The following is a 25,779-nucleotide window of genomic DNA, read 5'->3' as shown; positions in this document are numbered from 1 at the left end:
ATTCTCCAGTGAAAAAGAAGAGGTTGGGGTCAATCCATTCAGGAAGTATTGGTGCTTAAGAAATTTGAAGATGATGTCTGGTTAGACCACAATAGATGACACTTGGCCCATTTCTTGACGCTGCATTTCTGAAATAACCCACATGCAGAAGACAGTTTAGAAGCAGATCACAGAAGTGTGGAAAATGCAAAATACAGGTTTAATCATTGGAAACAGTGAGGAAAATGAATTATAGGAGCTACTAGTGAATTGAGTAACACTGAAATGAGATTCTGATCTTTATAGACTTTCCCAATGTTTTCTACAGGTTTTGGCTGTTGGGTTGTTGTTGTTTTTTTGGGGGGGAGGGAAGTGTTGGAAGGTTCATATCTCATGATCAATAAAAATGACAGGAAGCTGAAATAACTTGGTTCTCCTAAAGATAAATTGACTTTAGAGAGAAGGAGAAAGAAGAAGACCAAAAGAGGGTGCTCTGATAGATGTTACCACACTCCAGAGTCTGCAAGTGAACTAGGAGGAGGACTGTGCTTAGCTATGTTTAACAGCAGAGGCACTGTTCGTGGCAAGATGTTTTGAGATTCCACCCTGTATCTTCAGCTGAAAGTCAAGTGACTACACACTCCTCCATAAAATGCCAAATTTGCATTACACTGTCTCAGTGCCTGATGACGCCTTGAGAACAAGACTCTTGCTGGAGATTGTCTTTTGCAGATTAAACTTTCCAGACTGTAACATAGATCAAAGCAAGGTGTGACTGTTTCCCTACTGTATTGAGAAGGGAGCAGTGTGAAAAGCAATTAAAAGTATTTCTACGTGTTTTTGGTTGGGGTTTTTTTGGTTTTTGTTTTGTTTTGTTTTGTTTTATCTTAGATTATCTTCCCAGCAACGGAAACGAACAGTTGAGGGCACCAAGCTATAAACTCCTTTTCCTATTTTCACTCTACCACTGTAGTAACCACCAAAAAAGAGAGACAGGCATGAGTTTGGCTGTTCACATAAATCAAAAGTTTATGATACTGGAATCCTAAAGCTTCATCCAAGTCCTATTTAAATAGCTCAAGAAAGTCCTCCTGGCTTTACGTGATGGATGGAGCGTACAGCAGGTTGATTGTATCTCAGCGGACACTTTGTCTTTGGTGGGAACTAGATGGGACACTTTTGAAAGCTTTGGGAAGGATGCTAGTGACTCTAGTTGATGTGGGAACAAGCTCTACAGATGTTTCCACCAAAGTTAACTTTAGACACTGCAAGTAGCCATCCTGGACTCCTTGTATAGTGAGTGACTGAACTATTAGTCTCTGAAAGATGAGTCAGATCAACTGAGCTAATGCTTTTCTCTGGAGGCTTCAATGAAGACATCTGTTTCTACTCATTGTTTATAGAGAAAAAGACCACTTAGCTCCTGAGCCTAAAGTTAGCATCTGTGAATACCTCCTAGCTCCCAGTCCTCAGGGGGTTGAATGGGTTGAGATTTGGAGATGTAGCACCCTAAGACTCCGCATTCCCAACAAGGCCACAGGGGCAACACACTCACAAGCCCTCTGAAGGCTGAAATGATGTTTTAGGTGTCTTTAGTCCAGAAACTGTGACCCAGTGTTTTGTATATAACTTAACAATGAAACAAAAACGTACATAGTGCAGTCAAAATCAAAACACTCTTTGGCTTGGCATGGACTCTATTTCACAGGTGCTTTTCTGCCACTAGTTGTTCCCTGAATTAATCTAAAGCTTACTAAAACCCACATCAAGCCACTCAGATAGGGAAAACAAGTTAACTGGGTCCTTTCCTTGGTCTTCTCCTGTGAGTTCCTGCAGGCTCCTGCAGGAACTTGCCTCCTTCCTACAGCTGAGCTCTTTGCATGGGCTTCAACACAGCATTTAGCTTTCCTGGGTGGGAGTTCTTCAGGGAACTTAGCAATCCCAACTGTTAGGTATCATGGCATGATTCACGTGGAGACTTTTACAGCGCAGACATATCCCACTCAACCAGTCACTCAGGCTGTCTTGATAGCCTAGCCAATACAGTCAATGGAGGCAAGGCCATGATTCACCTCATCCCAAAGCAGACGCCTAAAATGGGGCAGGTACATTGTGCCCTAGAGGTACCTGTTTCTCTCCGCTGACTGATTACAAAAGCAGGCTGGGGTGAGTAGATCAGCTGGAGATGTCCATGTTGCAGACGTCAGAAGGTAGGTGAGATGGACACAGTTCCTGGTCAATGTAAGCTCCCTTCCTCCCTCTTTTCATGCAACCGAAGAGAGAGGCCCTTCCGGAGGGCAGTTCATCTCCCTCCCTAGGGTAGGATGGATTGTCTTCTAATGTTAAGTGAGATTTATCTTCTCCCCAAATTGCAGCTGAGGTAGAAAGAGGCATCTAAGACTAGGAAATTAGCTGAAAATCCTTTTCTTTCCCAGGCAACTCCTACCTTGTCCACCTAAAGTTCATTTACTGGAGGGCACATTCTCAGGTGAGCTGATTATCTAGTTTCTAGACTCCTACCTAGAGTCATTTGGGATCCAGAAATGGATGTCCCTATGTCTCACTTGCCTGGAAAGGACTGATTTGTAAAGCCTAGTCTATGCACAGTTAGCAAAGCCACTGAGATGTGGTACCTGACCATCTGAATGTCCATCTCCTTTTCACTTCTGTCCCCTCTTCACCAGGTACCCTCCAGGAAGGGATCTAACTGGCCGCAAGGACCCTTCTCCCGTAAAAAAGACAGACACTTTAAAACATTTTTTATCTAGCCTAGAGAAGTGCTAAAGTCAAGCTAATTTTCTTGTTAACTCCAGCAATGATAGAATTCTTGTACTTTTTTTTAGTCAGAGCAAAAGAGTGAAGACATATTCCCTGACTGCCCTGTTGATAATTCAAACACACCAGGCTGTTCCCAAATGAAAACCACACAGTAAAAATGAATGTAAACAGAAATACACACTGCCCAGGCAGGTTTCTGTTTGTCATTAATTCTGAGCAGAAAAGTCAATCAAGAGATTTAATTAGAAGAAAAGGAAATTATACTCTAAAAATCCCTTCAGTTTTAGTAATCAAGGTTATTATTAGAAGCACCAGTAAAAACACTAAAAATCTATTTAATTAGCTACATATCTGCTGATCTCTCTGCATAACTGACTTGTTTGTCTCTAAGGCTTCAACCAACATATTGGTTCATGGACACTCCTTGCAACAGACTTCCATTTGGCTGTGCGCAGAATTCACACTCAAGTTTTGTTGGGTTTTTTTGGTTTGTTTTTTTTTGGTTCTCCCCACTTTAACCAAAGCAATTCACAGATTGAATGTCAAAGCAGACTTTCCACATCCTTATGACAATACAGCAAAGCTGGCATTATTTTGTGAAAATACAACCCTACTTTTGAAAATTCCCAGATTGAAACTGGTGTGAAAGTAAAGTGAAAAAGTGCTAAACTAATATCTGGAAGGACACTGACAACCATTTTAACAATTCTTTTTTAAAACACTTCAACCTGATTAGAAAGCTCCAGTATTAAGCTTTGCAAAGCACATGCTTGGATTAAGCAGGTGTGGAAAAGCTTTGTAAACAGTAGAAAGTCTTTTCTAGACCATACTTCCAGGGTTGTTACCACCATGCCAGGCATGGCTCCCAACTTGCATGCACCTTTGCATGAATGTGTCTAGTAACATGAGTACAGTTGTTCACACAGGAGACCAGCGTTGATATTAAACCCATATTAAGCCATAGGAGAGTTTTTCCCCAAGTCGTCTGTATTCTAGCAGGGCTACATTTCCATCCCCTTTCCTCTATAGCACAGGTTATTTAACTGTTTATGGTAGTGAGTTTATATAGCACTCCTGCAGCATTTAGCTCAGAGTTGGATTTTTAAGTTCTCAAGGTCCAAACTGCTTGAGTCGTTAGGGTAAGTTTCAGTTGGTAAAGTTCAAATATATAGAGCACACTGTTGAATTGTATGATGGTTGTCAATTTTTGGTGTTCCCTATCCAAAGACTTGGCACGTGGTGTCTTCTACTGTTGGTGTTATTACTTTGTATAACTCTGAAAGTGCTTTTGACTGTCTAATCCCTGGGCTCCCTCAGCTGCCAAGGTTTCCTATAAAACATACCTGCCCTTGTATAGGTGTGCTTGGCTTTCAAGGAAAGAAATATGGATTTGACCCTCTAGTTGCAAAGGAAACTAGCTGTATGAGCTGAGCATCTTTGGGAAGAAGCAGCACAATGATGGATTAAGGCTTTGAGAGGATGAAGAAAAGGGAAGGAAGATATTAAAGCTAGAGTTGCTTGCCTTGTTGGGCCTGTAGGGAACTTCAGGAGAGAGATGATGTTGTTTTGGGAAGGGATGACAGCAAAAAGGATGTTTTCTGGCAAGGGGAATGCAGAATAACTGAAGATGTTGATTTTCTGTCCCCTTTCTGTTGAACCAAGTACAATGGTGAAATCCAGCCTGACAGAATCTCTTTTTCCGTGTTTTTCTTCCAGGTCCTTGGCAATTGGTCACCAGTATTCCTCCCTGGGGACTCAGCCCATCCTATGTGGGAGCATCCCAGGATTGGTACCCAAGCAGCTACGCTTCTGTCGGAACTATGTGGAGATCATGCCCAGCGTAGCAGAAGGGGTAAAGATTGGGATCCAGGAATGCCAACACCAATTTCGAGGGAGGAGGTGGAACTGCACGACTGTCAATGACAGCTTAGCCATCTTTGGACCCGTGCTAGATAAAGGTGAGTGCAGTGCTGCGGGTTTGGCGACAGCAACATCCGTGGTGGAGTAGCAGCAGAGATCTTGAGAAACCAACTGTGAAGTCCTTCGCTTCTGATAAAATGTCATGTAAAATGGGCTGCTGGAGACTTGAGCTTGATAAAGGAGACATGTGACACAGGCAGGGAAAATTTTGTTGGCCCAGGACCCCATCCAAGCAGTTCAAACCTGACCCAGAAGGTCTTCTGTAGACACAAGAACATAATTAAGCTTTCTCATAGGAATGGCAAGTACATGTGTGCCTCCCCAATGTAAGTTGAGTGGTTACCCACCACTTCCATTTTACAGCCGACATCCAGTCACAGGTAACCATAATTTCTACCTCAAACCTCTACTGGGATTGTATAGGTGACCCAGGGTACTGGGAAGTGCCCCATTTGGTAATGCGCAGAGAGTAAGGTCGTCTCTGACCCTGCCTGGAGCAGGAGGTTGGAGTAGAGACCTCCCAGGGTCCCTTTCAACATGAATTATCCTATGATCCTATGCCCCTTGGAAGGAACACAAAGGATTATTGTGTTTTCAGTGGTCAGGCTGGACGTCTGGCTCCTTTTCTGACCCCATGGCATTTCATGCCACATTTTCAGCTCCCTCGACGATTGCAGAGGGGAATTGATGGGCTGTTGGGTATGGTTCCTAGGGGCTGGACTTAGATAACATCAGTTTTGATACCTTAATGGGATACAATGAAGATCAAAGGCCTGAGGAAATCACCATCAATTAATGGTTCTGCTTTCATTGGTTATGAATGTGGCAAATTAAGACAGGGTGCTAATTCAGGCAACTAATTCTGACATAGCACCCATTGATATAAGTGAGAGCTCCTAGAAATGTTTTGCCCTAAGTTGTTGAATGTAGTGGGATTTAAGCATCTGGCTAAGTCTGAGTATCTGGTCTTTTCCCCTATAAGTTGGCAGGAGCTTATTTTAGCCCATAAGAACATTTTTTTCCTTCTTTGCCCTTGCAGTATGCCTTTTAAAGTCCAGCCTTCTCCTGCTGGTCTCAGTGAGTCTGGGTCAAGCTCTGCCTTTTCCTTTAGCACAAAGGGGTTCACCCAAGAGGCAGACTCACTTTGCATTTGATTCCTGCCCAAATTGTAAGTCCAGGTGCCCTGTGCAGAGCTGTGCAGGAGAGTATGGCTGCTTTCTCTTAGGAGAGCACCAGCAGAAGAGGCTTGGGAATCCTCTTTGCTTTCTTTCTTTCTTTTTTTTGGTTTTGCAAAAGAGTAACAGTTACAGGTTCCTGATAGTCTGAGAGTTGGAATTACTTTGTCTGGAACAGTGGAGTAGCACCGTTTGACCTCATATGAGAGAGGAGGAAGCATCTGGGATAGTTTCAGGGAATCTCCTGAGTTGGTGTATGTAGCTGATCTACACCCACCATGGGGCACGTTCTTCCAGTGCTTGCCATCTGGAGATCTGGGGTTTGTTCGTTTTTCCCCTGCTTCATTACTCAGAAGATACTTGAGCATCTCCTTTTGTGTGAATTTTGAAAAACAGGGCAGCCAAGAGAAAGCAAAGCCTTGATTTGTATCATGGCAGGGCCTCCACCAGTGAGAAAAGGCTTTTTACATGCACCCAGCAGGAGAATGGGCGGTTTCAGCTGGTGGGGTTATCCTGTTCGAGCTGGGGAGCTGAGGCACCATATTAATGGTAGTGTCACTATCTGGGTTTAGCAGTGAGAGATTATCCCAAAACAATTACACCTGTAAGATCTGTGGTGTGGGGCACTTAACCTTCTATCAAAGTGTCATACCACAATGTTTTGCATGCAGGTAAAGCACCTTTTCTGGGTACATCACTCCTGGGAGACTGTAGCAGTTGAATTAGGCCAGCACAGCCAAACTGAGTATTTTTCCCATAGACACAAGCCCAACGTGACCTGCCCAAGACCATTCACTGGGCACAGGCAGTAAGGGAACCAGATAACACAATTCCTTTGCCTTGTCATGAGGCTGGGTGTCCTCAAGGACACATGGAGTACCTCGTGCTCCCAGATGGTCTTGGATTAGATGCTCCACATCTCCTGTAGCAATTATACCCCGTACATGAGGGAAGCGATCCTCACCTCCTTGCTGACCAAAGGAACCCCGATCCCATGAGCTGCCAAACACTCTTATCTCCCAGCGATGTCGACACGAAGGGTCTGTCCCTGCTTGAGACTGCAGGCTTTTGGTAGCCGGGCTCAGGGAGGGAAAGAAGGCTGGGACGATTTCATAACTGAAGAATGTTGTTCCTTGAGGGAGAATCAAACCACCCTTCAGTTTTGCTTCACCTACAGCAGGAGGGGGGAGAAAAAAAACAGCTCAGTCGCATTCTTGTGCGGCAGATCCCCCAGGGTAGGAACATATTTGAGCTCCTACCCAGAAAGACAGAAGGAGAAAAGAAGAGAAAGAAAGCAAGCAAGCAAAACTCTGTTTTGTAGCTTGGATTTTAAGTCACCCAAGATCTAACTGCAGCTTCTCATTTGAGTCAGTAGACACCCCAGTCTCCCTCAGCACAAGCCAGCATAGTCACTTAAGCAACTCCCTTTTACCTTACACTACTATCTGCAATTCTTTCATTGAAAAGGACCGATTTTAATGCCTTCAGGAAATACATTCTAGGCCCAAATCTCACCGAGGCTGCCTCACTGTCTGGGCTGCCCTTGCTGCTTCGGTATCTCATTGCTAATTCAGGGCTAGGCTTGAGCTGTGATTCAGCAGTGCCAAAGTGTCACCAGACTTTGGTCCTGTTAAGAGCCATATTCTGATATCTTGTCTAAAACTGGACTCTTTTTCCCCATCAGCCTGTTTATGGAAAGAAATCCCACATGTTTTAGCTACAATTATATTTATGTACATTTTCTTTTAACATTTCCATAGCCAGGCCTAACGAATCACGTATTAATCAGCAATGGTACTCATGAACTCAGCTACTAGGGAATGGTGATGTTCTGGGGATCCAGACCTGCTGTTACTTGGAGGCAATACTTGACAGGCTTGGCCCTATGTCGTTCTAGCTCTTCATATGTCTCTCAGGACATATAAACAGCAGAAATCCCCCATCTTATCCAGCTATTTGATTACTGTTTTTCAGGCTGTGGAATAAATGTTCCCCATTCAAATGGAACAGTCACGTTCCTCGCTATGCTGTGCTACCTGATTGGGGAACGATTCAGGCATTAGCAGGAGGTGGAATTGCTACGGGGCTGTGGGAAGAGGGGTTTTGTCCTCCTTTGTGGTCTTGGGAGCATACGAGCAGCTGTGCAGCTCCATGGAGAAATGTTCAGCTTGGTGCCACTGTTGGATCTTTCTTGCAAAGCACTAGGAAATAGGTGTCTCAGGTACCCTAGACTACTGGGAATGCAAAGAACAGGATACCTCTATAGGAAAAGAAGTGGGCCTGATCTCTTTCCCTCTACCTAAACCTAGCTTTCTTTTTATCAGTCATATATGAGGCTACCATTCATTTTCTAGTCTCCCAGAAGTTCAAATCTCAACTACTGGACAGTGGAAAGAACCCCTCACTTGAACTTTTCTAACAGAGTAATTTCTAGAGGAAATAATTTGCTCTTGTTTGTTTCTTCACCTGTATTGCGTGAAGCTGTGGAGCAGAACATGGCCATAGCCACACGACCTTAAGTGATCACCTTAGCCACAGCTCATGCCCAGCCACTTACCTGAGAGGTTTGGCAGTTTGTAAGGCAGTTGCTGCATCTTTCAGTTTCCCAAGGACAAGGGAAGATTTTTGAGTTGCCTTTAAAAATATACAGGATAAACATTTGGAGGCTGTAGTAGAAGGACGTGCTGTCACTGACAACGGAAAGTGAGTGGTGCAACCTAACAAGTGTTTTCCATCTCAAACTTAAGTGCCATTTATTGGGAATTGTGTCTTTCACCCTGGTTTTAGCTTTTGTGGACTGAAGACGCTGTTCATGTTTAAGTTGTGGTGCATTTGAGAGTCTCTCAATGCCGTGCGAGCTCTCTTTGAAACTCCTCTGGGCAGAAATATGAACCAATCTCAAGAGAAGTAATACAATAAAAGCTTATCATGGCCCTGTCTCTTTAAAGGACCCCAGCACATAATTAAGTCAAAATAAAACTTTCCTCCCTCTCCTCCCCCATTCAATAAAAGTAAATTACCTCAAACTATTTAAGCCCCCGGTTCGTTTAAATTTAAAAAGGGAGCCCTTGTCTATCTATTTCTTTCACTCACTCCCACCTCCTTCTGCTAAAGACTGGCTGGGGCTTTAAACCTGCCAGCTGGACTGAGAAATGGTTAATAGTTATTGTGGAGGAGCAGCTTTTAATGAACTATTGAAGAATGATACATTGATGGAGTAATGGGAGTTTAAGTCGCTCTGTAATGAAACAGGTTCTCAGCGCGGACCCATTGTGGTGTAAATACGGCACGTCTCTCCCACTGTTTGGTCAGGACTAAATAGCAGATGCCAGAGGGGGGTCAGCTTATGGGGTCTCCGCTTTAGTTAATCAATCTGATTGGATTAGGGTCACTGCGATCCCTAATAATGTCAAAGGTTACGCCAAACTGGATTAAATGCTTTGTTGGGGAGGGCTCAGATTCTTTCAGCTTTCGCCGATGGGGCTTGTTTATTAGAGTTTAACACTCACGCAACCTTGGGAAGCCGCACCGTCCCTTTTTGTACGTCGGGGCGTTTGCCGGCGTGCGAGGGGGTTTGAACGAGCTGGGGCGGGTGCGCGCACATCCCGTTGCTTTGTCAAGTGTCTGCGCCCGTCGGATGTGCCCTCTGAGGACATATATCAAATTCCCCACTGGACAAATGAGAGCCTAATGGGTGATGCGGAGGCTCGGGGGCATAAATTCATTCCGGAAATAATCGTTCGCTGTCGCCCCTGCTAGAAGGCAAATGACGAGAGCCACAGAAGCGGTGGAGTGACCCACTGTTCGTGCCCCCCTGAGTTAACCACGTTCCTGTCCAGCAAAGAGATGTCCTTTTTGATACAGCTCCTGTTTGTGCAGTTACCAGAATGAGCATGGAATGAAATACGGAGTATTCGAGACCACATGATTGCTTCTTTATTAAACTGGGTAGATGTCTTGCCTTCCAGCACTTCCAACACAAATCAAGGGATGGGGTGAGATGGGATGCGATGGGATGCGATGGGATGGGATGGGATGGGATCTTCCTGTCATCTTATCCAAGGACACCATGAAGCCTAAAGAATTTCTGTTACCTTCACTCATGATGTTCCTGCAGATGACACTGTCTTATAGACTTGTCAGAGTGTTCTTCAGAAAATGATACCAAATAATCTCTTTGAAGGCTACTTGGCAATGGAAAGGGGCAGCAGTAACAGTGTGTTATTGGCAGAAATATGAGATCCCTGGATCTCACATGCCTTTTTCCCTCCCACAGTATTGCACACACTGCATGTTTATAGCCTGTCAGGACTGTCAGATCATCCAAGCAGACTTCTTGCATGATGCAGACTGGAGAATTTTATCTCAAGATTTCTGGAATAAACCCAAAATCTGGATTTGACTAGGACATCTGTTCCCAAAGGACATCTTGCCTTGACATACCACCAAAAGATAGACAATCTATCTACCTCCCCTTTTACAAGTCTCATTTCTAATACGACATGGCTGTGGTGTTGACAACTAGCCACTGTATTTTTCTTTGCTACATTCAGAGTAACTCTTCTAGAACAGAGCATTTTCTTTGTTAATTACATTTTATAAAAAGTTAAAATTGAGGCCTGCAGAAGAGCAGTGGGTCAGCAAAATTTTGGGTCCCTTATGTCAGACGGCGAGACAGGTCGAGGGAGTTCCATTTGATGTTGGGGTCCTCTGGGGCATGATTCATCTGATGTATTCTAGACAGTTAGGATTAAATTATTCACACCCTGAAGTTTCTACATCTCTCCATCAATCACTGAGGGAATCCAGGGAGACCAGCTCTTGATGAGAAGATTCCTGCTCCCAGGGACCTCATGAAGGGCAGAGCAGGCATTTGCCTAGCTCATGAGAGATGTGGGATTCAAGTCACATCCAGTTTTGTATGGGATGCTGCACACTGTTACCGTTGCAGCTAGGCTTATTTTGGACTAGGTTTATTTTGCACCTAGGTTTATTTTGGACTCTAGATGTTTTGGGGATAAGCTGCATGTCTTGCCTCTCTCAAGAAAGCCAAAATGTAGCTGTGTTCATGGGTTGACTCTTTTGTCCCTGTTACTACTGTGGATGAGAAAGCTCATCTTGTGTCTAGTGAAATAAGTTTTTCCCTGGGTTTAGCAAGAACAGAACAAGACTTTTAAATTCAGTTATAATATCTCAGAGACACAAGTCTCCTCCGTATTTTTTTCTTGCTGTGTCGTAACAATATCGCTCCACAGGCTCTCTGATAGGCCTGATCTCATCTACCAAAGTTAGATGTCAAAATCTGAGCTAGTCACCCCAGGCTCCCTTTGTAGTCAGTGGAGAGCAATCGGCATCTCCAGAGAGCAATTCATCTGACCTATCTTAGACACCTATCTCAGGATAACATGAATCATACCAAGATGTTTATTTCTCTCCATTGACTATAGAGGGAGCCTAGGGCTACAGGCTCAGACTTCCATGTGTACTTCTTAGAGGCCCAGCTTGGGGGCAAATAGTTCCCACCCCCCCGTCTTTCTCCTGTTAGAAAGCAGTCCTGACATCCAGCCTCTGTCGGAGAGGCCATTTTACTAATGCGAGAGCATCTCACTGAAAAGGATCTCCTGGACCACTGAATTCAGGCTGTCCCTTGCTATTTCAGGCATAATACCATCTCATAATGTCTTGCATGACTTAAAGTTAATATGTTTAGCAGACCTCATCATATTTTCCTGATGGCATTCTGGCATCTCAGTTGTCTCTGTGCCAAATGCTTCCCCCCCTTTCCCTGCCCTAGATCAGACTTCTCCACTTCTGCAATAAAGTAAGGCATGAGCAGAAAGCCACAAGATACTGATCCATCCAGGAGGTTAGTTACATGTAGGAGGTACTCTCTGCTCTCTCATGAAACTCTTCCCAAGAGGATCTGATTTCCAACCACACCCCGTCTACCTCTCCGCTAATGGCAATTTGGGCAGCTGCCCTGGTATCAACAACGGAGATCTACAAACTCTACCCTGTAACTATGGGGAAGGAAACTGGAAGGATCAGGATTGAAAATGTGACTATGCAAGCTCCACTCAGCCGTCAAGATGCATAAATACTGTAGGCCAGAGATTTGCCAATGCTGCTGAGAAAAAGACTGGCAGATCCTGGCTCAAGACAGAAGCATCAGTTGTGTTTAGTGTCAGTGGAAACGGAGCTTGGAGCTGGGGATTGCTGCAGGGGATGAGACAGTCATAAGCACCAGCATATTCCTCCACTGCCTGAGTCCACGTTCCAGCCCACAGGTACAGAACAGCCCATATTCACGGTTGCAGCATTTCTGAACTGGCTTTTACGTAGCAGCAGCTACACATGGTTTTATGCAGCAGCATCAGAGAGGAAACGCAGTTTAGGGATGTCTAGAGGAGCTGTAGCCACATCTCTGGTTTGTAGTCCACATCAGTACTGGGAGATTAGCAGCTTCCACCGAGCTTTGGCAAGAGCTGCAAGTTGCAATGGCAGCAAACAGAGATGCTGAGGAAACCTGCCAACGTGTTAGTCCCTCAGCCTTTGGGAGCAGGATACCAATGAGGTGGTAGAGGAGCTCCTTCTGCTCCTGCTGGAGCTGCTGGTGGGGCCAGGTCACCATCAGAAGGGGTCACTTCACCCTCTTGTGACTTCAAAGATGTTCAAGGGCAAGCACTGGGCAGCCCTCTGGCACACTGGGATAACACCCAGAAGACTATGGTTAGCATCACATCTTGCTGCATTTACCCCTCCAGCCCCAAGACAACCGGAGGCTGTGCGTGGCCTGGGTTTGGTGGGCTCCAGCGTTTTCTGGGTTTCTTAGCAAGAGGCTCCGACCTCATCCCCTCTCCACCTGTCAAGTGATCGCGGGATAAAGATTCTGGCTCCTGCGCATCTGTGCAGTTCGCTGGAGATGAGGCGGCCCGTGTAAAACAGCTGTACACAGCCAACACCCAGATGCAGTGATGGTGAAATGGAAACGGCAGCAATGCCAGGAGCCGATCCTGTTTGCTTTCTGGGCTCCCTCTCCCTCCCGCTGCACCAACCCTCATCTGTCAACCCTGACATGGAGATTTCGCTGGCGACTAAAACATTAGACGGGGGATCAGGGAGGGGAGAAGGAACAAGACAGCCCGTGGCTACAAAACCGGTGGCGTCTCTCCCTGCGGCGGGAGGCGCTGGAAACTTCTGCCTCGGGCGGCGCGCACAATGCGACGGGCTGGCAGGGAGCGGGCTGCGTGGAGTTATAGATTTATTTCCTTCCCTTCCCTCTCCCCTCCCTTTCTTCCCCTTTCCCTGCTGGGTACGTTGCATTCTCCAACTGGGCTCAGGCTGGTTGCAACAAGGGAGCTCCCTCTGCCGCATCCCAGAGTTGCCAAGTCCAAGCGTGGGAGCTAGCCCTAGACAAAAGGGAACAGTAGAGGGAGCTGATTAGCATCCCTTTGTCCCGGGAGAATCCCAGCCCCAAATGGGCCCTTGGCACACAACAGGCTGCACAAACACACAAACACACACACACACACACACACACGCATGGACGGGAGCCAGGGACGGCGGAGGCTTGGTCGCCCTCAGTTGAGGCACTGGGGGAGGAAGGGGGACGCGGTGGGTTTCGCCCCTAAACACCGTTATGGGATGGGTCCTGAACCGGGGTGCCCCGTCTTCAGGTCCGCAAGGGTGGGTTTTGCCAGCTGAGGAGCTAGACATGTGTCCGCCTGCGCTCCTATGTACCGAACAGCCAAAACAAGCAAAGTCTTCTGACAAAGAGGGATCCAAGCCCGTGAATGTGGCTTTTCTTCCCTGTGAGATGTGTTATGAGCTGGCAGTGCTGAATAGACATGGGGATTTTAAGGCCAGAAGGGGCTGTGGGATCATCTGGTTGGATTCCTTTATAACAAGCAGAGAATTTCCTCCTATCCCTCCCCGAGCAGATATGACATGGCAGCAAGAGGAAAGACAGGGCATATAAAACCACCCTGCATGCTTCTTTCTGGGCTATGGGCTTGCACGGCAGGGGAACAGGGCTGTCTCCTGCAGAGCAGACAGGGCAGACAGCCAAGGCACTTTTCGGCGCGAGATACGTTAACATGCTCCCTGCGAAGGTCTGCTGAAGGAGGAAGCGCGTGCCTTGATGGATCAACTTCTCTCATTTCTTGCTCTCTCAGCCCCATCTTTCATGGAGCACCTCCTTCAAAGGAGGGAATCTCTGGTCATCCAAGAAGATCCATAGGCTTAACAAAGAGGCAGGGGTCAGCCACCAGGAGGGGGAATCGTTCTGAAAGATTGTTATGACTGTATTTGGATTTCTGTTGTGCATGTGAACGATGTGCTCATAGGAATGATTAGGGCACAGCTGAAAAGACTGAGCAATGAGGACAAAGCAGGAGTAAGAGGAAAACGGGCTTTTGGGGGCTTCAAAGTCTTGGGAAATGAAAAGTCACAGAATCAGAGAGCTTCATGGGAGGCAGCTACCAGTAGGTAGGGACTTCCACCGCTCCAGCATAGGCAGAGGTGCTGCACAGAAGTGGCATTTTTTGGAAAAAACAGCCTGAGATGGGTGAAGTCAAGGTAGCCGAGGACTCTGTGAAGTAGACCCCAAGACATTAAGCAGAGAAGTGCACGGTGCACTGTCTCCTGCTCACTTTCAATGAGTTCCCATGGGTCACTGAGATGCTTCTGGAGAGTGTTACCTACAGCAGAACACTGTAAAATGGGCCCATAAAAGAGGGCTATAGATATGTCATAGTATGGATATGCTTTAGGGAAGGACTTGAAGGAAACTGTCATGGGTTTGTTTTGTTTTGGACAGGCTTTTTTAGGAAGTAGAAGGCAACATGGTGAACCTCAGGGAGGCTCTGGAGCTTTGGCTGCAGGTGACCCTAAAAACTGATGGCAAAGCACAGACAGAAAGCCAGAGAGCCCACCAGATCCTGGAAAACAGAGCCATCCACATGGCCTGAGGTGGAACTCAAGAGTGGGTACAGGTCATGGGAGGAGGAATGGAGAGTGTCCTTCACTTTATTTCCTCTTGAATCATCTCACCCTTCCTAGAGAAGAAAAACAGTTCACAAAGCATACATGTTATCTGGCTGGCTTCTCCAGACCCAGCCTGGACCAGTGATGGGGAGCAAGGCAGAAAAGAGACGTTCTGGTTCTGACTCTGCTTTTGACTGTGATGGAGACAGTGGAGCAGGTCCTCCTTCCTCTGCATCTCCATTTCGCACGGAGTACACCACAGAAACGACTGGATACTTCAGAGTGATACCAAAGTAGGTCAGATGTAGGGCCCTGCAGCTCTTGCAACATATTTTAGGTAGTTTTATTGGCCTACTTATGACTGTTGCTCTCAAGTTTGATCGACAGGGCAATAATGCTTCATGGAACACTTCCTGGTAGGCTGCAGTTCGTTGACTAAGCATCTGGCACAATTTCCTCTCCATTATTTCCAGGTGCTAAATCACATTAAATGATAGCTAATAATTATGGTTTACCCTTTCCTAATCATGCTATTTTCCCAGGGAAGCTGTTGCCACAGGGGTGTTGTGGGAATGTGAATGGGTGGGGAGGGCACAAGGAGATACTTCTGTTCACCCGGAGCCATAAAAAAAGTTGGAGACCCCTTAGGCTAGGCACACAGAATCCAGCCTAGGAGATACTATATCTTGTCAAAAATGTATTTATTTATTTTCTGGGCCAGTTTTCCATCAGAAAAGGCAGCTGTATCAAAATGGAGATGTTTTGCAGGACCCCCTCAATTTCAAGGCAAAAATGCACAGCTTTGGCTTTCTTGTTTTGTTTTGCACATTTCAGATAGTTTCCTCTGAGTGCTTGAAAAGAAGCCATTTTACTTCTTTTTATTTTGAACGTGAATTTATGTCAAAATAGAAAGTCATTAAACTATCAAAGCACACTTCTGTACCTTTAATATTTTATAGAATATCGGAGTGTTTTGATATTACTGAAGCTGAATGATTTTATCTTGTCAAACAAAAAATTCTGCTGTTTCTCCATCTGATTTTCAGCTCTTAAAAATAAAACAAAACAGAATTTCCCATAATATTGTAATTTGATTTTTTGGTCCTCCTTACTAGCCTTAGGCATGACATACTCTCCAAATTCCTTCATTCTGACAGGCTGCCTAAATCCAGATTAACTGAGAGTGAAGTATTAGCAGTGCTCTGCTAAGGACCCCTCTAAATTCATAAAGCAGCCTTACAGCTCTATAAAATGAGAGCTGCAAGAGATAAGCCCCAAATCCATGACTCATTCTTCCCCGTTATAAACACTGAGTCCTGTCATGAAGATGCTCCAACAGCAAATTGCACAGATTCTTCTCAGAGAAGAAACAAAAGGTGGAAAAGTATTTTAGTGCTGTTGATTTTGGTGGAGAAAGATGTTTCTGTTCATACAACATTTTCGGTCTGCTTTCCTAGCTGAATTTCGGATATAGATGCCTTGGCAGATGAATTTGAAGACAGAGAAGTATCCTGAGAGAGATAGATGGGAGCTCTGTGGAGCTCAGCCAGTGTATGTTAGATGTTCAGTCTGTGCCCAGCACAGCAGCACTCTGGTGAGATTTGTAATTGAAGTATCAGCTGTGCCTAGCATCTGAAATGAGGAATATTCTCTGTATTTAGCTCGCCTGAGCACAGTGTCCTCTCAATCAGAAATTAATGTGCACTTCACTTGCACCTGGACACATCAGAGATGCCTTAGTGAGCTTCTGAAGGCAAGACCCTAGCAAATAATAGGTTTTGTAAAGTCCTGTTTATTGCTTTATTAATTATGATCCTGGTCCAAACACATTCCCATACTATGTCATTGATCCATGTGGACCAGGAAAGAGTTGAAGAAGATACAAATATCTTATCATAAAATACTTTATACTTCCATTGAGCAAGACAATGGAGTCTTGCCTTCTTCTGTTGGTTCTCAAGAGGTCAGATGGACACTGAAGCTTTTGAACTTCTCAGCCAGCAGAAAAGCTCCATCTTGATTTTCAGTTCTATGTTTCCAATGTTTTTCCCAAGGCTTCAGTAAATACATCAAATAATCAATAATCAATATGTAAGAATAATCAAATGCAAGAGTTATAAACTCTCCCTAAAACCTCCTCTCTTCACCAAAGCCACCAATGACCTTCAGAATATTCCTGTCCCATCAGTCATTAATACGTTTGTTCATTATTCATGTTAAGGCTACTGTGACTTCCCTGAAATCTTTAAATCAACCTGAGTTACATCAGTGTTTTTTCAAAAAGAACAGAGAAGGAGAAGAGAAAAAGGTGTTTGTTTTGTGGGTTTGGTTGTTGGGTTTTTTTAAGGAATCCAAACATATCTCCATGTTTAACCTGACTTTTCATGTAGGTACTTTATAAATGGATGACACTCTGCTTGAACAGCCATACTCACCATTACAACTCTGGCACAAGCCTCATACACTGGTGCTGGCTACAAGGTAATAGTTATTCAAAATCTGCAGAATTGGAAAGATGCAATTTAAAAATATATGTATCAGCATTATAGCTCCACTGGAAAAGAGGCTGTAATCACTGGTGTTGCAACTCAGTGAGGTCACTGCGTCAAGCACTCTGAACTATTAACTACACCTATTTGCCTATTTTATGGGGTTGACCACTAACGTGGTTGACCAAAAGCTGAAAGTATATCAGGCTTTCCTAGCTAGGGCTGGGTATTCTGATATTTCAGAGGCTCAGAGCTGACTACTAGTTTGTTAATCCAGGGCTGCACCTTCTTTTGTGAGGTTTGTGCCTCCTGATGTTTTAGACTTTTCTTTGGTTCTACCAACCCTGCCAGAAGAAGAAGGGTGTTCTTTAATTAGAGTGGGCAACTGAGCCAGTTAGCCTAGCTTAAAATGACAGAAGAGCTAAGCTTAGTACTGATTGGGATCAGACAGCTTGGGATGAACCTCAGTGTGGATCTTGTCTCTCTGTGACCCACACGTGACGTACATCAGAAAGTCTGGTGTAGTGGTGTACCAGGACTACCTCAGGGGATGATGGTGGCTCCTCTGAGGCTGGCCTGGGCAAGCAACTGACATCCCAGAGTAATACAGCCCAGTGATACTAGGCTTCTAGCCCCCACGCAGCATGGCCCTACTGCTAAACAACCACATGCCATAGCCGGAGCAAAGAACCCTATGCAAAACTTTGGAGAGCCACATGTGATTCAGGAGCTGCTGGGGAGCCACTCCTGCCCTAACAGCTTGAACTTGGGCTACTCACCCACGCCAATACCCAAACCTGCCTTGAACTTAAGCGACTCACCTGAACTGAAACACAAACTGCCTTGCCTTAAGAACTGTTTTAACCCAACTTAGCTAACTGACATTAACCAGTCTGGGTGAAGTATGTGTCTTTTTTGTGTAGGGCTTACCAGCTGGGAGCTCTTCATTTCTGTGCTTGATCTCTAAGCAGCTCTGTGAGACTGTGTGAATCTGCAGATCAGGGGCGTTTTGCTTCTTAAGTTAAATGTATTTACTCAACAGGACTTTGGGCTCCAGAGACTGGCATGTTGCACTTAACATTAAAATAAGGGCAAACACAGGCCCTGAAATTTGATGAATCCCTGCAGTTCCTCAGCAAAATCTCTCCTCTCTAAATGAGATGATGTCTCCAGTGTGAAGTGGAAACTCATTTTCAGCTCTGCTTTGCTCAGCTCTGCTCTGCTCAGCTCTGCTCTCAGTTCCTGAACTCTCTGCAGGCTTCCACCAATCCCCAAATTAGCACCAAAGTTCACGGTGATGCCCATATCACCTATGCTTACCCAGAATAAAAGACCAAACATGCAGATTAGAAGAAAAGCATGCCAAAATCCTCACCATAGCCAAGAAACATAGCAGAAAAATTGTATGTATTCAAGAAAGCCAAGAGGATGGTGGGACCTGGGAGTGACTCAGGTGCAGGAGATAACATTTCCTACCAGCATGGGCATTGCTCTACTGCAGGATAGAATTGGGCAGTGTATGGGTGACCCAACTTGAACAGCTCCAGCTGGCTGACTGCCTTCCATACCAGGAGGTCCAGCAGTGTCCACAACACCTGAGCCCTGTTGCTGGTCACTGGTGAAATACCCAGCGTGGGAGCCATGGCTGAATTTCTGAAGAATAACACTCTGCTCAAGAGCAACAGTGTGGTCTTCAGGAATAAGCCAGGAAGCAAACCTGATTTCCTATAGCCCACTGATAGCTTTCGACCCTCCCCAGCTTATATCCATTGCCAGCACATGCAAAGGCTCCGTATCCCATTGCCAGCTGCTTAATCCATTCCTTCCCGCCCCACTGTCAACACAATAATACCCCACTGAGGAGACCCACCCACCAGGAAATCCCCCTTTAACACCCTGCAAAGGAGCAGCCAGATTTATCTCTGCCGCTGTTCTGGAAAACTAAATGAGGACTCATCTGCTCTAATCCCCTCTTAAGATTTCAAGATGAGGCCTGTGTTCGCATATTAGCATATCTAACAGCTCTTGTGTGTGCACTGCAAGGCTGCTGCTCCATGGAGGTAAATCACGTACCGACACATACATCAGGTACCCTACTATCTCCCTCTGAAGACATAAATGACTGAGTCTTTGCAATGACCTCATAAAAATGCCTGAAATCAAGACTTGGGTTAAATGGGCTTCGAGATCTTCCTGAAGATGACTCATCCAGAGCCTTCTGCTAGAGAGTTTGGGGACCGCTCCTTACATGTCATGCACAGCATTTCCATTGGCCTCGTTTTTGGTATGGCAGCTGTGACTTCCTTGGTGTAGGTAGGAAATAGGCACTCCGGTTTGAGGGAGATTCTGAGGTTTCTGCAGCTCCTTTGCACTGGAATGACAGTGAGGCCTTTCAAGACTTTCACAAGTCTTGAAAAGCCTTGGAAACGTCTCAGAAACCTGTAGGCAGATGTCAGCCATGGAGAGGCTGAAGTTTTGGGGTGAAGGTGTCTACTTGGGATGGGGGTGACTGAACATTTTGGTCATTGCTGCTCTTGAGGCTTTGCTGTTTCGTGCCGAAAGGCTGAAGTTTGTTAGGGAGCCCTGGGAGTGTTAGGGAGCACAGGTTTTTGTGGCTTGCGGTGGGTGACAGGAGGCTGGGAAGGAATAGGGAGGCCAAGGGCCACCATCAGCACGGACTGGCGTGGCACCGCGTTCTGAGTCACACAAGGCTTCTGTTTCCTCGGTATTATACCACCCACTGTGCGTAACACACCCAGCCTTGTTGTGGGGAGTTGGCCTGGGCAGACTTTTGAACTGAACCACTATTACACAGTTACCTGAAATTGCTGGAGACCGAACTTTCTGACCGAGGTTGTGAATCAGGTCTGGATGATGCTAAACTGAAGACTGGGTGATTTGATCTCAGCCTTTTCCCAAGACCCAAACAAAGTTGGTCCTTTTTGGATAAACTAATTCAGATGTTTGCTGTGGGTTTGGGGGCCATGTTTTCCATCTAACTCCTTCATTTTTGTAGTCCCTGCCTATCTAGAAGCAGGAAATATTAATATCCCTGCTAAGCTCCTGAATGACGTTGTCCACTAAAGAGACTTGTTGGGCCATGTAACAGGCAAGCCCAAGAGTTTTTACTCCTCCCAGCTAACTTGGGAGAAGCATCTATTTGGAGGGATTCATTTTCAGGCCCATAACCGTCAGAAACTTTGTTTTGCCAGCACAAATCCCAGTTCTCCTTGCCATACTCAGTCCTGCAAGCCTTTTGCTGGCAAGTCTGGAGCTGCAGTGAAGACGTGAACCATTTGCATGATTAAAGGTTGCAGGACCAAGCTGATTAGAAAGATTCAGCAAATTCTCCAATCAGAACATTAGCACAGATCCACTGGGTAAAGAGCTGGCTCTGGGTACTTAGTTGGCTTCTCCTCAGACTAACTTCCACTGGTTTCCACCGAAAGCTGGAAGTTCTCAGCTTCTCTCAGGACTGATCTCTGCACCTGCAGAGTGAATTCCTGTAAATATTGTTGCGGTTTTGGTGGCTTTTTCTTTATAATATCAAAACCTGCTGCTTTGATTAGAGGCGGAGGGGGGGCTGAAATCTGACAGTGTTTTCTGGCATTTAGTCCCTAATTGAAATATTCCCTTGGGGTATTTAAAAAAAAAATTAAATTGGCCCAGATATTTTTTTATGAATAACACTTTAATTAAATTTTTACATATTAAATGTACATCAATCGAAATAGTTAGACAAATAGCATGAGTGTTAGTCATGTATAAGCAAAGGGATGAATCAGTCGAAGACTGCGTATGTTACAACAGCCTCTCCCTCTGAGGGCACATGTGAGATGCTGAAAGGCAAGGGAAATTAACATGAGAGATGGAAGCGAGTGAGAAGAGGGAGCATAGAAAAAAAGGCCAGGAGAAAGGCAAGGTACCCAGTGGAATTAATAAGGTAAGGACTCCCTCGCTTACGCAGGCATAAGTCATGGAGTCAAGGGACCTGAGCTCTATTCCCAGCTCTGCCACTGATCTGCTACCCAACTTCACAGCATTACTTCATTTTCCTCTCTTCCTTGCACTTCCACCTCCTCCTTTGGTTTGCCCAGGTTAATTTGACAAGTTCTCCTCCATGTCCACATCAATCGCAGCTGGGGTACCGGGGCTAGACTTTAGGAAGAGCGGTCTAACGGTAAGGGTAGTGAAGCATGATAGATTGCCTGGGGAAGGGGTGGGAGCTCCGACCTGGGAGGTTTTCGAGAACAGGTTAGACAAACATCTGTCAGGGATAGTTTAGGCAGAATGAATCCTGCCTTTGGGCAGAAGGGTAAGAGGTCCAAGTCTGATATCTGTAATTTTTAAGGTTTTCTGGAGCAGGAGCTCAGCCTGCCAGTGCATCTAGATATCAGTTTCATGAAAAAGAACAAGAAGTGAGGTGTCTCAGCAGAGAAAGTAAGATTTTCATAGGAGAAAAATACTCCTATACCAAGATGCACGCCTAATTATGCTGGCTTAACTTTTTTGCCACTCCCACTGAATTATATAAAGGTATTCTGATTTACACCAGGCCAAGAGAAGAATCAGGCCCCATGTTGTTCTGCTGATGGCCAAAATATATTTTTTACTTTACCCAATTTATTCAGTAACTGATTTTCAAAGACATTTCCTAAGGGTTCTTGGTTGTTCTTTTTTTTTTCCCTGCGCTTCACATATCATCTATCCCCGCTTATTACATAGGGCAGCAGCAGTGTTGCCACCGAGGGAGTTTACTTTTAACAGCAAGAGAGGAATCTTTAGCAGTTCCCATCCCAAGAGACTACAGGATGCGTAGCTTTGATTTAGTTGCTGTAAGATAGGCAGGGATGAAAGCGATGTGCACTGTCAGTAAACCCTTAAGGTACTGGGTTCCTCCAGCAGTTTGGCAGATGCCTTCCACTCCCACTAAAGTCACCTAAGACAGTGTAGGCAGAACAGGTCATCACCCTTCCTCACCCCCCCCCAAGTTAATATGCTGGATAAGGAGCCATAAGTTGTTCCCACCAACTCTGGAGCGCACACACCCATAGCTGTGGGGCATGGATGCTCTTTAAGAACCCGTAGCAGAACAGCAGATGCAAAATCAGGAATAACATCATGTCCAGTCGTCAAATATGAAGGCAGGGCTGACATAAGAGCAAACAGGCATTTGGTGAATTAAAAGCAGCAAGAATGTGAAGTATAAGCTGGAATTGCAAGTTTTCTTGCAATCAGGTTGGCGAAGCTCTGGAAAAGCCTCACAATGTGAAAGAGAAGAAGCAAAAATACTGTAATGACATATAGCCTGAGGAAGGGAATGCTTCATCAAAGGAAATGTTATAATTTGGCTTAAAATGGGTGAACCCAAAGACAGAGATCGAAGTGGGATCAAAACCCACAGCACCTGCCTCTTCTTCCTACTCGCTCACAGCCCCCCATCTCTCTTTAGAGAGACTCCAGCCCCTACCTGGAGGTTATTCACATTCTGGGTGCCCATCCTTTTCCTTGCCTGGGAGGGCAAAACCCATGTGCAGTTCAGACTGGAAGAGATCATCTCCATAGGAGAGAGCATCTCTGCACAATTCCAGCTCCGCTCACCACGAGGGCTGACGAGTGTACGGCACGGGGCTGGGCGAGAAAACTGCATCTCTGTAATTAGGTAGGTGGGCGTTATTTGAGTTTAAGAAACCTGGGCAAAATAAGGTAAGCACCAGATTAATGAAATTGGCTTGTCTTATGAATACAAATGATGGCTGGTTGAGAAAGTTGTCTGGAGGTGTTTGGTATCCTTTGCTTCTACAGCAGGTTTGGGGGTTTTTTTGAGGTCAAGTAGCTATCTTATGCCGCAACAACTGTGCTGCAGTTCTGATTATGGGAAGGATCATTTAGTAGCAGGAGAACTGAGTCTTGACAACATCTATACACAATTTTGAAATTGTTTTGGGGTTACTGGAGCAAAAATCTGTGTGGCTGAGTGAGGAACAGAAATCATCATGTCTGAGAGCTTCTTGGTGGGCATCAGAGAACCCAGACCATTCTCCTAACCCAGGTTGGATGTTCCATTTGAAGACAGCTCACTCCTTGAGCTAGCTCCTCGTCCCTGCAGTAAGAGCATGTGGCACTTGCACACGCCACAGGATGAGAACTGCATGTCACCCGCTTCACCAGTGTGGGCATGGGCACGTGGGTGGACTCTTGTCCATGACAAGTAGCCCATTCACATTGGTGGGGGCAAGGTAGACACCGTGTGTGTGAGAGTCTCACTGTTTTAAATCACCAGTAGATACAAGTTATGGCTATTTTATTGTTGATATTATTATTATTTAACCCCTGTCTATCATTTGAGTGAAGCTCATGGAAAAATCTCCATTTATCTCATTTCTGTGGTCTTATATTCACCAAGAACTCAAGCTCTGTGTCATATTCTGGGTGTGACAGATTGCCAGGTAGTCTCCTAGCCAAGTATTCACCTTGCATGTTTTTGCTTGCCTTCCCAAATCAAACTGATGACATTTTCAGTCCAGCAGGATGACAGGCTAACTCTTCATAGTAGTTAAATGAACTGTTATTAGGACATATGTGCAGTAGAGGGTGAGGTCTACTTTGAAAGCATTGTGATGCAGATCCTTTTCTTCAATTTTTAAGTACTAGGACTCATTTTTCCATGTCTGGGACCGACACCAGGCTGATCACCAGTTCACAGACTTGTCTTAGCCATACTGTCAATGCACAATGGTGTATGGAGGGATATCTTTATTTTTTTCACTTTTTCTGTTATGATTATTCTGATCGTGTCTTCCTAGGACTGAAAGATTTAAGAGAATGCCTCTTGGAACATCACTGTTGGTCATAAGAGTTCCTGCAAAGGCTTGGCCATAAAAAATCTACGCATGACAAAGTTCAGGGTCTGCACCCACTTGACCAGCAGACATGTTTGTGGAGGGTAGAGCTATTTCCTTCAGAAAAGGGTAATGCAGTTCAGTTCTTGATGTGACCGTTTTGGTTGGGTGAGCCAGTAGATTTGTTAGTTTGCCCACCCTTAGAAGATGTGCTCCTTGCTGTAGTGTCCTCACATGCACTCCCTCCATGATGGACAAGTACAGAACTGAACACAGCTTTAAACAAGTGTTCAATATATTTAGCTCCCTTTTCCGCTTGCAAATTATACAAGAGCTTCAACTATAATCAGAATATCTGTCATCCAAAGCTTATCTGCTGACTTATAATTGCTTGTAAACCATCCAGTCTGTGTCCGGGGCTTTGCAATTTTCTTATTCCTCTCTGTCTAAATAGATCTGCAATCCCCATTGCTTTAGCAGCTAGCTGCGACCTCAAGTGCTTGGGATTAGAAAGCTGGAAGATAATGACTGCTCTCCATTTCACAGGTGGGCAACTGGGGCAGAGGCAGGGCAGATGAGCTGTTTGAAAGTCATGCTGTTCAGGACTGAGCCCCTTCTCCCTCAGGAAGCACAGATCCAGCCTCCAAACCATGCTTCCTCACACGAGCTATTTATAAAAAGTGGCTTTTGTGCTTTGGGAGCTGCATAAAACCTTTCTGCCTCCCCAGCTGGGTGAAACTGAAACCCCAAAATATTGCCAAAGCCTGCTGCAGGGGGGTGAGCAGTTCCCTGCAGTTCCCCCAGCACCCAAAACCCCCTCCCTTCTCCAAATTGAGCCTGTAAAGCAAAAATTTCTGCAAGCTGAAAAATTGCTTAATTGCCTCAAATTGATTCCACGGTTTTATTAAGATATTTTCCCAGCTCTATTAAGGTTAATTATTTGTATTACAGTAGACTCTGAGGCCCCAAGCAGAGATCAGGGCCCTATTGTGCTAAATACTGTACAAGCACATAATAATAAAATCACTCCTTGCCCCAGATAGCTTACAATTACATGGAGAGCTGCAGTGGAAACATACCACAACTCATATGAACACCTTTTAGGAGAAGCTAGCATGGATTTCGAAAGCCAAAAGGGTCCCTCGTGAGAGCCTGGGCTGCTTTCATTGTGCATGCTCCCGGCAGTCCCGTTCTTCTTGCTGAGCTCCGGTGGGAAAAAATCAAGGGAGAATATTGACGTATAACTGACAGAGGAACCCCTCACCTGGCCCAAGGCTTCATGATGGGAAGCAGGGGAAATATAGAGAAGAGGAAAGAAAAGTGGGGAAAACAAAACAGGTTCCAGTGCTGCTTTCCCTTTCACCTTTTGTTTGTGCTTGGAAGCTCGGCTGCGGGAGGTTCGTGAGGGAGCTTGTTTCCCCGGGGATTTCCAGCCTCATTTTTTGCAGACACAAAGCGTTCCTCAGTTTAGGTAAACATTAAGATGAGCACCCGGCTTTCAGCTAGCCTTGCACCCGCTGCCGCTGCCTTCCTCCGCTTCCCAGCTGGGGCGAGGAAGAGGAGCAAAAATTGCAAAAGGGGAACCCTACCCTTCTCCTTCCCCCCTCCTCC

The 25,779-nt window shown here is 45.4% G+C and overlaps 1 protein-coding gene across 1 annotated transcript in view; it reads left to right on the top strand.

Annotated features, from left to right (window-relative positions):
- The window catches only part of WNT3A (wingless-type MMTV integration site family, member 3A), an 86,312-nt gene that overhangs the window by 45,081 nt on the left and 15,452 nt on the right, over positions 1–25,779 (top strand). The window contains exon 2 of the mRNA XM_010561687.1: positions 4,474–4,715. Coding sequence (XP_010559989.1) covers positions 4,474–4,715 — 242 coding nt within the window. The remainder of the gene's footprint in view (positions 1–4,473; positions 4,716–25,779) is intronic.

The sequence above is a fragment of the Haliaeetus leucocephalus genome, unplaced genomic scaffold, assembly GCF_000737465.1.
Source record: "Haliaeetus leucocephalus isolate CR32 unplaced genomic scaffold, Haliaeetus_leucocephalus-4.0 Scaffold0, whole genome shotgun sequence".
NCBI lineage: Eukaryota > Metazoa > Chordata > Aves > Accipitriformes > Accipitridae > Haliaeetus > Haliaeetus leucocephalus.
The sequence above is the reverse complement of the archived record's forward strand: the minus strand, read 5'-3'. Positions and strand labels throughout refer to the sequence as shown.